The 16,723-nt window shown below is 44.9% G+C and overlaps 1 protein-coding gene across 1 annotated transcript; it reads left to right on the top strand.

Moving 5' to 3' along the window:
• The first annotated feature begins 2,360 nt into the window (after positions 1-2,360).
• On the top strand, positions 2,361-16,312 carry CYP1A1 (cytochrome P450 family 1 subfamily A member 1). The gene is made up of 7 exons (XM_086959341.1): positions 2,361-2,610; positions 6,104-6,961; positions 7,265-7,391; positions 7,860-7,949; positions 8,053-8,176; positions 12,431-12,517; positions 14,271-16,312. The coding sequence occupies exons 2-7, from the start codon at positions 6,122-6,124 to the stop codon at positions 14,572-14,574; spliced, it is 1,572 nt and encodes a 523-aa protein (XP_086815467.1). The 5' UTR covers positions 2,361-2,610; positions 6,104-6,121; the 3' UTR covers positions 14,575-16,312.
• The last annotated feature ends 411 nt before the right edge of the window (positions 16,313-16,723 follow it).

The following is a 16,723-nucleotide window of genomic DNA, read 5'->3' on the forward strand; positions in this document are numbered from 1 at the left end:
TGGAGTCCCCAGAAAACACACCAATCGCTCCGGGTTCTGATTACAGCCTCGCCGGAGGACACCCTCGCCTTCACTATCCCAATACAGGAATGCTTGGAATCACGTCCCGGGAGGGATCTCCACCGACCCCCCTCTGGGGTCCGCTGAGCCCCCACCAATACCAATTAATCTTGACCTCCAGTGACGCTGGACACCGACATACCGCGACTCCCGGGTCCCATTACCTATCATCGCCCATACCCCCCTTGGGTGACCAACCGCCCTTAAAGCCCGTAATGTTGGCCTCTTGACCGGTGTCCGTGAGGATTTCTTCCAATGACGCCTTTTGTCCCGAATATCAGACATTGCGGCAGCCTGAGAGTTCTGTACCTCTCACTGCAGGGGCAGCTCGCGCTCCCGCTGTGATCGGTGGCCTGGAGCAGCCCCTCCCGACCTGGCACAGACTGCTATCGGGCCATTATCATTCCGTAAGTCGGCCCAATTATCACATACAGAATGATAATGGGCCTCTGTCCAGTGACAGCATTTGCTGGGCCTCCTCCTGCCCGCCGGAGCCCAGGAGCTTGGCAAACTGCTTTTGTTTATGGGCTCTGGCTGTCACCTCACCAGGGGCAAAACTCTGGAGGGGCTTGGGGAGGGGGGTGGACTGGAGGTTTCATTTTGGCACATGCTACCCAGGTGCATCCACTGTTACCCTCTTAAACTCACACAAGCATTGATAATGGTACAAATACAATTTTTGTCCTGAATTTTGACCCTTTGTCTTGAATGTTTACACTCACTGTCCTGAATTTGCACCCATGCCAGTTTGCCGGTCAACTCCCCCCGCCCCCCAAACTCTCGGGACATATGCCGTCTTGGCCACTGAGGTTGATTGGCGTCTGTTACTTCACCTGTAGCGGATCCTGCATCACCTCTAGGGTTTCCCGCCTGTCCCACTGCCCCAGTCCTTCCCTCGAACCTGAGGCGCATCGACGTCTCCTCAGTTCTGGGCCCCTGACCTTACGTCATCATTGGGACCACTGATCCTACCTGACCTTGTGGTACCTTATCGCGTGCACCCTCTATCTCTGACACTCCCACACACCGCCCCACTACTACTCCAACCCCATCCCTGTGTTTATAAAGTATATGTTGTTGCACATTCATTTATCCCGCAGACCACCTTCAGAATACTTTCCAAATGGTTTGTCTGGGCAAGATTCCTTTTATGTATATTTTTATGCATGGAAAAAATTCCAATGACGCACTGGTTTCACACAACGTGTTGGTAAATTTATTTGCACTCTATTCATGAGAGTGGGTGAAGGAAGACTCAGCCAACACGTGTTTCGCCCCCTTACATGGCCATCAAGCGTAATGCCTGGTTGGGATGCAGTGTTCGTCTATCTACCGACGATAGACCTGGCATTACGCCCACTATTTGAGAATCGTATACCTTCTACTCACGACACTGGAAGTGAATAAACACATACCTACCCGCCCTGAGGAAGCACCCGGCCGGATGGCCATGTAAGGGGGCGAAACACGTGTTGGCTGGGTCTTCCTTCATCCACTCTCATGAGTGCAAATAAATCTACCAACACCTTGTGTGAAACCGGTGCGTCACTGGAATTTTTTCCCTGCATAAAAATATAGATAAAAGGAATCTTGCCCAGACCAACCATTTGAAACTTGCTTACTTCAGTGGGTCAGGGGTTTTCCCCCTGTCAAGGGCAGGAACCAAAAAAAAAGGTCCTACGCTCAATATCCAGCGAGTAAGGGTTTACGACCCCTAACCCTTTTTTCCAGAAACTATTCAGAATACTTTCCGCCTCCAGCCTCCCTGTGTACATTCACTCCCCTGAAATGTTGAACTATACGGCTCTGAGCTCAGGCTCCCACCGGAAGGGCTGCCTGGCTCCATGTCTCCCACCTCCCCCCCTCCGTACCCCTCTCCCCCGTGCCTTGTAATTATTATATGCGCCACAGTGCCAGGACCGCTGCGTGCGCTCAGAGGTGCGTGCGAGCTCGGGCTCCTCGCGGGTGGGGCGGGGGTGTCGCAAGTGCCTGTGATTGTACTTTGGCCACATGACCCAGGGCGGGGAGCCAATCCGCGGGTGGAGAGGTGGATATAAGGGGTGGGCGTCTGCATAGCGCTCAGGGTGCTCTGCCTCCTACTCAGAGAGAGAAGTGATCAGCAGAGGAACCTGCGCCATCCCAGCAGAAGCCTGCACCGCGCTGCTGAGGCGGACCTGCAGCATCCCTGCACCACCCAGCTGTGCCCTGCACTCCCACAGCGGGGAAAGAAGAGCACCAGAGGGGAGGTACCTGCGCCATCCCAGCAGAGGTACCTGCGCCAGCCCAGCAGAGGTACCTGCGCCAGCCCTGCAGAGGTACCTGCGCCATCCCAGCAGAGGTACCTGCGCCATCCCAGCAGAGGTACCTGCGCAAGCCCTGCAGAGGTACCTGCGCCAGCCCTGCAGTTACCTGCACCTTCCCAGCAGAGGTACCTGCGCCAGCCCTGCAGGTACCTGAACCATCTCTGAAAATACCTGCACCATCCCTGCATATACCCGCACCGGCCCTGCATATACCTACACAGAGCTCCTGGAGACAGCGTGCAGCCAGGTAAGTGCTTTCCCACCCCAATAGCCTACCAACTGTTGCTAACACCCAAATAGGACATAGAGGGAAGCAGACATCCCGGGGAGGAAGACACAGTTGGGGTGGTGGGGGTTAGCAGAAGGTGAGAGGAGCCGGAGGTGAGAGGAGCAGGAGGTGAGAGGTGCAAGCGGGAGAGGGGCGGAGAGTACAGCTGGAGGGGCGGCGATGAAGAACAGCGGGAGGAGCGGCGATGAAGTGCAGCGCGAGGGGCGGTGATGAAGTGCAGCGGGAGGGGGGCGATGAAGAACAGCGGGAGGGGCGGTGATGAAGTGCAGCGGGAGGGGGGCGATGAAGTGCAGCGCGAGGGGCGGCGATGAAGTGCAGGGGGGGGCGGTGATGAAGTGCAGCGGGAGGGGGGCGATGAAGTGCAGCGGGGGGGGGGGGGGCGATGAAGTGCAGCTGGAGGGGCGGCGATGAAGTGCAGCCAGCGGCGCCATGGGCGCTATAGCAGGAGAGCAGAGGGAGTAGTGCGCTTGAGAAGAAAGGTGGAAGAAGTGCAGCAAAAGAGGAGACTGTGCGGAGTGCAGCAGGAGAGCGACGGGTGAAGTAAAGAACGTGGGTGGAAGTGCAACAGGTGGAGCAGCAGGACAGGAGGGACAACAGTACACCAGTAGGATGAAATACTGAAAAAGATGCAGGAGACCAGGAAAGGGAGGGAGAAGTGCTGCGGGAATGGGGGGACGGTGTAGCGGGAGAGTGGGGGTGGCTGCAGAAGGAGAGGGTCACGGGCAGCAGAAGAGCAGCGTTGAACCGGAGCAAGAGAGAAGGATGAAGGGCACCAGGCGAGGCGAGCAGGCGCGTCGCAGGAGAAGAGGAATAACGTGCATCAGAGCACGAGGGGAGAATAGAGTAAAGAGGACGCAGAGCAGTAAAGAAGGGGCAATGGTGGGCACGGTACAGTGGACGAGGGTTGAAGCAGAGCAGGAGAGAAGGAGGAAGTGCACCAGGTGAGGCGAGCAGGTGCGTCGCAGGAGAAGAGGAATAACGTGCATCAGAGCACGAGGGGAGAATAGAGTAAAGAGGACGCAGAGCAGTAAAGAAGGGGTAATGGTGGGCACGAGAAAGGAAGTAGGAAGCATAATGACCTGGCGCATACGATGTGGCGCTTAAGTTCAGCGGACGAGGGACGGGTTGAAGCAGAGCAGGAGAGAAGTGGTAAAGTGCATCAGAAGATATGGAGTGAAATACAACAAAAGAGAAGGAGTGAAGTAGACAAAGAGAAATGAGGTGTGTGGTGTGCAATGTGGCATTTCATATCATAAATAAATGCACAATTAATTTGTCATATGAGGTGATGTAATAACTCCTCAACGCGGGCGGTTCCAAGCGCTATATAAGTACTAGTGCAATAAATATAGTAAAAAGTTGTTGGCCAGGGATTTAAGGCTTCCATGTGTATTTTTGTTGTTGTTTTTTAGACACATGCGTGGTATTGGGTACATGGTGTTTCCTACCGGTGGCATATTCCACTCAGCTGCAAAAATCAGTGAAGCTTAGAAATACTTTAAAGATGCTTTGGCTACGATACACCCCCTAATAAACCTCGCTGGTCTTCCAGAGAGGCACGTCGAGTCCCCTGCAGTGAGTCCAGCCCGCCCCTCGCCGAGCGGCCCGCTCTGTTTTCTTCCTTTTGGTGGAACACTACTGCCCCCCACTGTTCCAGTTTTGAACGCGCTTTCGAGCCACGCATCGCCGGCGGGAATGCGGCCCTGTCCTCGCGCGTCACGCTGCCAGTGGCCGCCTCGATCACCTGTGTTTTTGGCGCCACTTCAGGACGCCAACATGGCGGCAGTTTGTGTGCAGGAAGTACTTTGCAAGTTAGCTCCAAAAGAAAATCATGTTCCAAATTAACTTTATGCGTTTGGGGCTGCTGCTGAGTTTGGAGCACATTTCAGACCTAGTAAGATTACACAACATATTTCTGCGAGTGCTCCTTAGACTCTAGCAAATTCCTCGGAGAACTCCTGTGCAGAACATTTCTACATAAAAAAATGTCACTAGTGGAAATATAATGCAAAAGTGCATTTGTAATTGGAAAGTTTGTTTTTACATTTTCATTGATTTCCCCGTCCGCAATAGATTTATTTTTGGGATGTTTCCTCCCTTTTTCTCATCACGATGATTACAAATTTCCCAAAATCCAGCGCTGTCCACAGCTTCTCCCTCACTCCCCGTACTTTTTTTCAGAAATTTTACCCCCAGAATAAAACGGTGCAGACTTGTACAGAGAAAAGTATCTTGCCCACTATCCTCTTCTTACTGTGTACGAGGCTGTTCTCGTTTTAATTTTCATACCATTAAGTTCTATAAAATCCCCTGTTTGTATGAACCTTATTGTTTAAGTTTTCCCTTTACGGAGTTTCCTTACGTGGCCAGTCCCCATTTTATGAAGTAAGTCAGTTGTATTTTTTTGTTTGTTTTATTTTACCAATGTTTGCTAGCATGTACGCGTATAGCTACTGTGGCAAGATATCCTTTTGAAGCCTTTTCAACAATTCTAATTGAGTTGGTAAGAATTGGTCAATACAGCACTACTTTGAGTGTGGATGGCAGGGGTACATGTTTCTTCTATTACCACAATATGTGGTCAATCACACATGTGCCAGATCATACAGAATTTAAGAATCTTTGAAATCAAAGGGGCAGTGGAAGGGATAAGATGAGCTCAGAATACTGGGAACCCGTGGTCTCTATCACTGTGTAGTTCCTGCAGTGGGGATGAACTGTGGTCAGTAGTTGGCCATGGGACTTTTCACACTCTTGACTGAGATGCACTGTGGGCTCAACTATATTTCTTTGGTAGTCCATGTTTTCTGCTGGAACTGTTTGCATAAACTCTCGGCTCCTATAACCAGTGCCTCTGTTTTTCAATAATTGTTTCGCTGTTCAGTAAGAAGTGTCACTGATGCTGTCAGCATGTATGTAATGCAATGTGGGGCTTTTTAGGTCTTTTTTTTTAAACAGGGCAGCTGTCAAACCGACCTAGGCTTTGGGTCCTCCTCTTTCAAACACTGGCTCTCTTCGACCAGTTTAAGACTTTGTTAATTGTGTCTTGGCTCAGGCCTGTAGAGTATTTATCGTTGACCTAATTCTATTGGCATTTTGAGGTTTCCACTTTTACTTTAATACTTGCACTGAACAGCAAGAGGGACTATTTTATTATTTTATATATATTATTTTATTTTTATACCTCTCTCTCTGCCCCTGCTGGGTCTCTCTCGCGTGTCTAGCTCTAATGTGCCAGTACTGCATGCATTAGCACATTAAACTCAGACCAACTGGCTTTGCATTTCTTGTACTGAATGTGAATGTATGTAGTGGTACTTGTATGTTATGAGCAGATAGTAACACAAGTCTATAGTCATAAAAGTGCATTTTGTAAACCATCTGAGACTGTTTATTTGCTTCATTATATCTCAACGATGATTTTCCCTCATTTCGTTTGTCTTCTTGACAGCTTCTGTGATCTGCAGAGATGGCCAGCTTTCTACTGCCCCTGGTAGGGACCACCTCAGTTGACCAGCTCCTTTTTGCCACTACCTTTTTATGTTTGGTGTTCCTGTTTCTCCGTTCCTTCCACAAGAAGATCCCAAAGGGACTGAAGAAGGTGCCTGGCCCTAGACCATACCCGCTGATCGGCAATGTGCTGAAGCTGGGCAAGAACCCGCACCTTAGCCTTACAGAGATGGCCCTGACCTACGGCGATGTGATGCAGATCCAGATCGGCATGCGCTCAGTGCTGGTGCTGAGCGGGCTCGACACTATCAAACAGGCCCTGGTCAAGCAAGGAGATGACTTCGCTGGACGGCCAGACCTCTACACCTTCCGGCACGTTGGTGATGGCCAGAGTCTGTCATTCAGCAGCGACTGTGGTGAGGTATGGAAGGCCCGTCGTAGACTTGCCCAGAGTGCTCTAAAGGCCTTTGCTTCTGCACCCTGTACTGGTTCTTCCTGCTCCTGCCTGGTAGAGGAGTACATTTGCAAAGAGGCCGACTACCTGGTCAGCAAGTTTGCAGAACTAATGGAGACAAAGGGTGGCTTTGACCCTTGCCGTTACGTTGTGGTGTCGGTTGCCAATGTAATTAGTACAATGTGCTTTGCCACCCGCTATAGTCACGAAGACCAGGAGCTGGTTAGCCTGGTGGATCTGACTGATGAGTTTGGGAGGGCTGCAGGCTCTGGGAACCCAGCCGACTTCATTCCTATATTCCAGTACTTGCCAAACCGCAGCATGGAGAATTTCAAGCGGGTCAATGCTAAAGTGTTGGCCTTTATACAGAGGCTGGTCAAGCAGCACTACCAGAGCTTTGACAAGGTAAGTGGCAAATCCTCCGTTTTTAGAAGTCTCCTTTAAAGAGGGTACTGTACAACACACTTGAGACAATAAACCTAAGCAAGGTTGCAAAGAAATGTTGCAATAGAGGGAGGTGTCCATGGGATGAGGAGGGACATGTAATAAGGGTCAGAATTACACATATGTTGCGTAGAGGTAACAGACAAGGTCTGCTCTTTTTTTGGTTCTCCGTCTTTTGAATCTCTCACATTATCATTCCCCACTCTCTGCTGCTCTATGGCCACCCCCAACACTGTTTTAACTTGCTGGCCTGTCCTCCTCCAGGATAATATCCGGGACATAACAGACTCTCTGATCGACCACTGCCAGGAGAAGAAGGTGGACGAGAACGCCAACATCCAGATGTCCGACCAGAAGATTGTCAACATTGTCAATGATCTTTTCGGAGCTGGTAAGCCTTCAAGCTCTTTTTTACTCTAATTCAGAAAGTGACACCAACAAAAATAAGTAACCTTAACAAAGGGACAGTGGATTAGGGAACTCCTGTCAGTGAAGTACATAAAACCTAGACAACAGCTCAGTGGGGCCAGATCGTACCTCATCTTCATGGGCCAGCTTAAACCACACTTTGTATTGTGTGTAAATGTAAAACCAACCAGTAGTCCATAGCATCCTTTCTTAGAGCTGCCTAAAATAACAAACAAGCTGTGTCCCAGGAGGTGATCGCACATGTATGGGGAAGTGTTGGAGAGGGGTGACTAAATAAAGCAATCTAGGGAAACTGGACATGTGTGACAGCAGCTCCCATCTACCCAAAAACTGCAGCGTGAACTCATCTGCATCATGATAGTTCCAGACCCGCCTCTTCCCGTAAAGTCTTCCTCTGCTCACCTCCATCTGTTTCCGTCTTCTTTGCTAGGGTTTGACACAGTCACAACAGCCCTATCCTGGAGCCTCATGTACCTTGTGGCTTATCCAGAAATACAGAAGAAACTGCAGGCAGAGCTGGGTAAGTGGAAAATGCGCCATAAGTTTCTCCTCTGCTAGAAGAGCGCCTGGATGCCCTGGGCCAAACATTAGCCCGGTCCTGACCTATCTGGTATTTTCCACAGATCACGTCATTGGCAAAGAGAGAAGGCCCAGGGTGTCGGACAAGACCATGCTGCCATACGCCGAAGCATTCATCTTGGAGATGTTCCGCCATTCATCCTTTGTGCCTTTCACAATCCCACACAGGTAAGTCCCTGAACTGCCACCCATTTACGTTACACTAATGTAGTCTTTTCTTCAACTTCACGACACAAGGAGGTTCAGGCATTATCCTGCTTTGCATAGCAAAGACTGCCTTCTTCGAACGGCCGGAGCCAATGAGATCTTTTAGAGGTAGTGTCCTATCAGTAGAGCTCAGGATTCCCTTGTGAGGATATGTGAATTCCCTGTCCTGTCCTACCCCTTTAGCTGAACTTGTTTAATATTCTTAGCTCAGGATATCAACAGACCTGCGAAAATTGGGTATCCCTTTTTTCTCGAATACCAGGAGGAACCACTAAGTCTTTCCAAGACCAATAAAAGGTGTAGCACTCATAGAGTAATCATCACACCTATCATGAGTTGGTACAGGTATATCCCAAGTGCCATGCACGTTTTTACTGCTCAGGATGGCATACGCTTTCATAGTTCTAAGCTTTTCTGTTGCATTACAAAGATGTATTATTATAGGGGGTTTTCAAAGTGCACATCAGATGGAGTTAATTTGTACTTTTATAGTCCCTTTCCCCAAATAGCTGTATATGATTTTTCGGTCTGGCCAGCTTTAGCTCTTTGGACAGCCAATTGTTTTTCCCAAGAATTGTTTTTTTTACAAGAATTCATACCTAATCTACAATATATAGCCGGGCTTTTGGTCACACTTCTTCATTAATTGGTCAGTTAAATTATCATTCACGTTTTGCTTCCACTCATCACAGCATATGCAATGGATCAGTATTTGCACCCTTTACTTGGAGTGACGGCACTCTGCCTCTTCCCTTAGTTCGCATTTGCCCAATTAAAAATGTTCTTATCTCGTCAGAGTTTAGTACCAGGGCTGGTTGTAAGTGTTAAAGTTGCTGTTATTGGATAACTATGTGGAGTTTTGTAATACAATTAACTATTATTAAACTGAATACTCTGCCAAGGACAATTCTATTGGCTTGGCCAATGTTTGTTTCCTGTGCATATATGTATTGCAGACGTCCATTACCCCCCATTTACATTAATACTTACTTAACGACAACTCCATATGCTTTCGAACTGCGCAAACGAGTCCACTGTGGCACGCTTCACTTTAAACATATGGATACCTACAAGCCTTCAGACACTGCTGACCTCATTGCCAGGCACAATTGGCTCTAATGCAGGGGTTGGCCAAACCCCAGAGAGGCTGGGAGCCTGGGAAGGCCCCCTCTTCCGCAGCGGATACAGCAGAAAATTAATCAAGAGTTCCGCCTAGAACAGCCCGTGAAAAAACGTATAAAATACTGAGTAAAAACCACATGTCCCATTAAGGGACCACAGATTTGGCCTCTGGCCTTTTAACTCTGAAGGCTTGCGGCTGAGGCCACAGGACAGATTTTTCGCTACCGCAGACATGTTTTGCAAGCAGTGATCCACTGCTATAAATCTGGTGCATGTTTAAAAGCAATTGTTTAAATCCTAAGAAAACATGTAGCCTGCCGTGCAACGAGGCATAATTCAAATCAGATTCAGCCCAGAGGCAGGGGAACTGAAGTCATTGCAGAGTGCTTCAGTTTTTATGGTTTGCACAATGGACACTCCGCTGCCTTGTTATTACCCGTAGTCAAGTTCTCTGCATAGTGAAGGCAAAAGTTCAAATAAAACAAGGTACCATAGGCAATGCAAGTAGGTATGGCTTTAAAGTAATGTGTATGGTAATAGGAAGCATTACAAACCAGACCTAAAAATCCATGTAGGTTAAAAGCTGCCCTCCTGCCATCTGGGCTGCTGCCAGAGAAAAACAAAATACATTATCTAGTTATCTTAAACACTTTAATAGCATTCCAGTGTCATGTGCGTGTCCCTGAAGTTCTGGCTTAGGAAACTGAATAAATAAACAAGCATCTGCAATGCAATTTGTCTTACATTCATGCAAGTTTGAGTTATTGACATTTGAAATGATAATGCCTTACATTTATGTTCTGGTTTTTAAAACATAAAGAAAAGGCAATGTCATTTACAATGCCAATAGCTTAAACATACTTTAAGGCATCAGTGAGTTGCCCCATTCTGTCTCCCATGGCCCCAGAAGAGCTTCCTGTTTGCTGCAAGTTAAATTAACAAGCCAGTGGTCACAACTGTGCACAAGAGGCCCTCCTGCAGTAAGAGAAACTCATTAAAGAAAATAGAGCTAACATACTAAGGAGACGTACCGTTTAACAACGGTAGTAAAAGGGCCAGTCCTCATGGGAGGTTACAAATGAAGACAAGGCGGTACTAAGAAGGGAATAACAAGCCTAATAACCAATCAGATGCCAGCATTTACGAAGGACATTGACACAAGCAAATGACAAATATGGGCGGAGAGTGGGCGGGGCTTTAAGTACATACTCTAATACAGCATCAGCTGTGTGGCAGGCAATCACTTTTTTTGTGGAAGCACACAACTTCTGCCCAATCAAAATATGTACTTTTCTCAGCTGTGTGTAGGGCAAGCACTCTCTTGTGGAATCCTACAACTTCTGCCCAATCAAAATATGTACTCCTGACTTCCCACATGTAGGCGGAGGTTTAGCCCTTCTCTAGTGTTGCTCACATAATTATCTGGCGACAGCTGCACTTTCAAACCAGACCATAAACAGTACAGATCCATTAAACATCCCTCTTTTCCTACCCGAAGAACCATGACATGCACGTGTTTAAGTGGTTTTCTAGTTTCTGTTGCTTTGAGTGTTCTGAATACAAGTCATATAAATGTTCAATGCTTGGTATTCGTTTGACTTTATTTGAGCTTAAAATCAGTTTAATTTAATTTCCAGATTCACTGCATTGTTTGGTTACAGTTTCACTGTCTGTACTGAGATTGGTGCTGTTTTAAGTATTTGATTTTAGTTTGTGCTTGATTTCAGTTTATTTTAACCCACCTTACTGGTATTTAAAAACAAGAAGCAAAACAGTCACATTTTTGCACCAACAACGGACACCAGGAGTTACTTTCACTATTTATGTGTGGTGCAGTGTTTAATTGTAGTTTCTTATTAAGTTAGGTGTTTTAGTTTGAGTGATTTATTTGATCTTTAGTGTTTGATTTCAGTTATTTTTTACATTCGCTTCATTTTTATGATACATTTAGTGCTTTGTTACAGTTCAACCTGTGCTTTGTTGTCTAAATCCATATGAATTTTCAGTCATTGGTTTCAGTGTAAATGTAAAATGTTTGGTATGTGATTTCAGTTTTTTTATTTTAGTTTGATGGTAATTTAAGTACTTGTTAACTGTTAGCGTGTGCATTCAGTTTTAAATATTAAACATGAACGCGTTCGATTTAAGTTTTTCTTTACTGTCTTATTTTTTCATGCAGTGTTCAGTGATAATTCAAGTTCAATGTCTGTGTTGTAGTTTGATTTCAGTTTCAATGTTGGATTTTACTACCACATTTGTTCATTTGAGTTTTATTGCATTTACAGACATCAATTTAACTTTTATGGTAGTTTCAATGTTTCATTTCAGTTTTCATATCTATGCCTGTTAGTTTCAGGGTTAGTACACAATCTAGAATCAGAAAGAATACAGCGAGGGGTGGCTCTATACCACACTTTTAGGCCTTACATAAGCAACGGTCTGTTGGGAAATCTCAAAATGTATATTTATATGATGACATGGTTATATCCTACCGGTCTTTCAGAGGTATTGTCCTTTCAGAACAACTCCTGATTACCCTATGGTCAGTCCACCTCCAGACACACCAAACACTACCTCTTTATTGTCAACTACTTCTATTTTTTTTTACTCCAATACTTTATTGATTTCCACAAGGTATACAGAAAGCATATAGCAGGGTAAGCAAGGATATCCAAGGCAAAATTTTACATGTGCATACATAGCGTGAGGGTAATGCGCCTTTATGGATAACATGAGCCTAACCCAGGCAACCAATGGTAGAAAAAAAAGGACAGGCAAACTAAGGGAAACAAGGAAAGAAAAAGAGAAGAGAAGAGAGGGATGAGCCACGACTACTTCTAATTTTTAAGACCAAGGACACTATTTAGCAAAAATCAAGCCACATACCTAAACGTTAACTCACGGAAGGTGGTATTTGCTCCTGAAACCCATACCATTCTTAATGCTCTGAATTCCTGTGACATAAAAACTTATAAGCTATAGTATAACTTCATATAAGTGTACGATTTCCTGGTTTACATAATTTCTCTTCTTTAAACAGACTGACTGTGGTTTGGACTGTTTTGTAAGTTGTTTTGACAATTTGTCTTTCAGCACGACAAGAAACACTTCCTTGAATGGTTACTACGTTCCCAAGGACACCTGTGTTTTTGTGAACCAGTGGCAAGTCAACCACGATGAGTAAGTAGTCTTACAAAAAGCCAAATTGTCTCAATAAGACCATATCCTTATTTGGATCTTGTAGGGGAAGTCGAAGTCTCACAGTGCTTGAAGGTGTCTCCCATCTGTTGGTGATCAAACCCTCTGATCTAAACACCGTCTTCATACCTCAATTCAATTATGTTTAGATAGTTTCAAATATAAAATCCTTGTTTGAAATATATAATTACTTTCTCAGTATGACAAAATTGTCTAAACTTTCTTTAAATGAATCAATCAATTCTTGTATAGTGCATCTTGTCACCCCATTGGGACTCCAGACGCTGGGGTTCTGTGATCATTGGTCAAACACCCATGTCTTCAGCTTTTTCCTGAAGTCTTCCAGTGAGGGGGCGGTTTGCATCCTTACATTGGGCTAAGATGACCCGTAACAAGATGAAGCAAATGAGCCAATTATTTGTGTTCTTCCTGAATGTATTACCCATACTCTCGTAGGAGCAAAATGGGTTTCTGTCCATGGTTTCTTTGAAGCAAAATTTCAAATTTGAGCAGAATACTTTTGTGGGTGAGTGGGACCGTGTTTGGATCTGAATAAATATTGTGTGTTCCTTCAGAGCAAGTGGCTGGTGTGATGTGCCCCAAAATTGAAAATAAAAGGCACATGTTTAACACTCTGTATGAAAGAAGACGCAAATACACAATTATAAGAAGGGCAACCAATTTTAAGTGCCAGTTCAGAGTGACATATACTTCCAAATTACACTATCGCTCAAAGTTTTTTTTCATAACCAAACAGTTTTGATGGTTTCTCCATTATGGTTTTGTGAAATACAGGTGTCAATTTTACAATGTCTTTAGATGGCCCTCTAGATTTTCACCAATAGCACTGATTAACCTCCATATGGCTTAAGGCTACAGCAAGAAACTAATATGAACGAGAAGAAAACTTCAGCTTTTAATAAGAGTGCTGTGCCATTACATGGACTCTGGCCAAAGAGAGATCTAACCAGCTCAGTAAACCTGTGCCAAATATGAGAATTTATTATGTGAAAAGAATGTTTAAGACATAGCAAGGATCACTTCTGTGAAAACGTCAGTAATTATTTTTGCAAATCTGAATCAAGTGTGCTGGACCACTGTGTTGTTTTGATATCTTCATGGTGCATTTATGTGCAGTTAAGAATAGTAAATCTATACTTCTTCTACATGCACTTACATTTCAGTATCGGGTCCCTTGATATTCTGTCCACAATAGTAGAGTATGCTGGTGTTCCTAGCCTCAGTATTCCGCAGTACAATCCAGACATCAATACATTGACATTGCTGTGCTGCTTACTCACTTGGGGTGGTCGAATCAGACGAATTTCCATGGAAGGATGGAAGAGTAGCTCAGGCAAGAAGAGCAAGGTAGCTCCGCCCGCTCCTTGGGTGTGAAGAGCATTGTAGTCTCTTCTAGTATTTGGTAGTTTGCTCTTGTGATAGATCATTCAGCCTCTTACTAGTGCTGCTTTACGACAATTTTATGCATCTATTTAAGGGAGTTGACATAAGAGGGAATCAGAATGTTCAAGAAAGTCCATGTTGCTAGGGGAAGACCAAATGTAATTTGTTCTTGCTCAGGGATTAGATAATCTTGCACAGGAGTTGCACCTTATAGTTCTTGGCTGTGGACTTTTTGCTATAGTAGAGACTTGTATACAACTCCAAATATTATTGTAGCTTGCAGTGAGACCATACCACTAGAACTTTAAGTTGTTGTCTTGTGTCTTTGCAGGAAGATCTGGAAGGATCCTTTCACATTTAATCCGGATCGCTTCCTCTCTGCTGAGGGGACCAGTGTAAGCAAGACTGAGGCTGAAAAAGTCATGACGTTTGGCCTGGGAAAAAGGCGATGCATCGGGGAGCACATCGGCCGCATGGAGGTCTTCCTCTTCCTCACCACCTTAGTTCAGCAGCTCGAGTTTAGCATGGCCGATGACGAGAAGCCTGACATGTCTGCTGACTATGGGCTAACCATGAAGCACAAGCGGTGCATGATGCATGCACGGCCACGCTTTCAGATTCAGAGTGCTAAGTGAAAACTTGGCATGGAACTGTTACCCCTCAATCGTCTTGGTTGGTGAGGTGGGTGGTGAGAGGGGTTACTGCCAGCAGTGAAGGATATCAATCCAGGAACAAGGCAGATTGCAACAACCAACAGTATGCAGCCTCCAGGAGATCAAAGCGGTATCACCTGCATGGGGCCTTCTGAACCAGCAGATTAGGATGACACCAGCAGTTGAAAGCTAATATCACAACACGCAGCCTGTTATTTGAGAAGAAAATGTGACACCAATTTGATAACCCATCACATGTACAGATCCTGGCGATGGGGATATGGGAATTTAAGACATACTTGGAGAAAGGACCAAAGTGCAGTTTGAAGTATTTTCACTACTGACATAACAAAGTATGCCAGAGCCGCCTTATGCTTGCAGCGGTTGCCTGCTGTTGCCCACCAGTGACAATTTTTTTCCAATCAAGCTTTTTATATGAAATGCAAACTATTATTGTCATCAGACTATGGCTATAGGGGTTTGCAATGTAGAGATGGGAATTTGATTGTTGGCTCACGGATGCTGTGTGTGAATGAAACACTCACTCTGTTCTTGTACTGCAGAGGTACCTAACTAGTGTTCTGTTAGTAAGAAGTACTTGGACTGCAGTTCTACAAAAATCAACCCTCTCAAAATGCTGCAATCAACAACCAACCTGATCATATTGAACAGGTGTGTACATATAGATATGCAATCTATGTTAATAAATAAGCATAGCATATTGGATTTTTCTAGCCCACTTTCAGCTTCTTATCACCCGCAACCGATAATCTACAAAGAGAATTTTATTGAAGTTAGATGGTGGTAGGTAACATCGTTACTAGATAATGTCTTGTGGGTCAATAGTGTTTTTTTTCAGAAAGAGTTACATTGCATATACCATAGGCAAATTTACATTAACAAATCAAAGAGAATGTTCAAATGGTAACTTACAACGCAAGGGTAAAATTAATTATGGTATAGTAATGCAATTGACGGCTTCCTGTAGCACTTCTAACCTCTCAGTTTTCAAGAAGTCCTGCTGAAAAAGTGACATGGTTTGAAATGTCGCTAGAAACCAAAGATATTATTATTAGACCATAATATAAGTGACATGTCTTGCACTTTAAAATACATTAAAATAATTCTAGCCTTCTTGCCTTAGTTGGAATAAAATATTCACAATAATGAGGTTATTCATTTAAATTACGAAAAATGCTTTACAAGTATGACATTCCCATTAATTCCAGGTTTTGAAACCACCGCTCTTTGTGCAATAAAAATAGCCGAGCATTTTGTTTTTTTTACAATACATATATATGTGTAAGCTGGAAAATAGTATTTGGAGACTGTGAATGTAAGTCAGCGCTTAGGTTGCCGTAGCGCTCCCATGTGACAGGAAGAGTCTACAGAAAGTCTGTGACCTCCCATGGAGTCATGTCACAAGGACAGCTAACTACGGAATCATGTGGCTTTCTTATTACAAGGCAAGACATGCTGGTGGCAGTGGTAGTGCTCTGTAACACTGCAGGAACATTCATACAAAGCAACTACATCCTGTACTTACCACATTGCTGTCTGTCTGACCAAGGGCTTTATCGTGTTAGTATGCTTTCAGGGGGAAAGTAAATCTATATTTTCATACTTAAGAAGGTTCAAATACATGTTAAGTGAAGGATACTTGAGCCAATGTTTAATCTCTGTGAGATAATTACAAAATAAAGATTTATAAACAGAAAAAGTGGTATATTTGGTCCTATTTTATGCACTTTTAAGTGATAATTTTACCATACACATGGTACCGCTGCCTGCCTTTTCTGCATTCCATTACCAAGGCCAAAGGTAGTAGGTATATAATACTAAACTTTACAGAGGGTCAAAAGAGGACATCGATATTTAAAGACCCAGTTGCATCCTATACTCCTGTCCATCAATAGCAAAACATACATGGATGCTACCGGTCTAGTGGCGTGTGACTATGACTGAGGAAGCAGTGATGGAACGTGTGTTTAGAAATAGATGTGTTGATACACAGAAGGAAAGAAAACCCATCAGCCCACCCAATGGCGGAGCGTCATCATCTGGGATTTTATGAGAAAACTGGTATCTACTAGGTGTCTCACTGGGTGTTAACGTGTGAGACAGATAGTAG

Source organism: Lissotriton vulgaris, chromosome 2_2 (assembly GCF_964263255.1).
Source record: "Lissotriton vulgaris chromosome 2_2, aLisVul1.2, whole genome shotgun sequence".
In the NCBI taxonomy this organism is placed as follows: Eukaryota; Metazoa; Chordata; class Amphibia; order Caudata; family Salamandridae; genus Lissotriton; species Lissotriton vulgaris.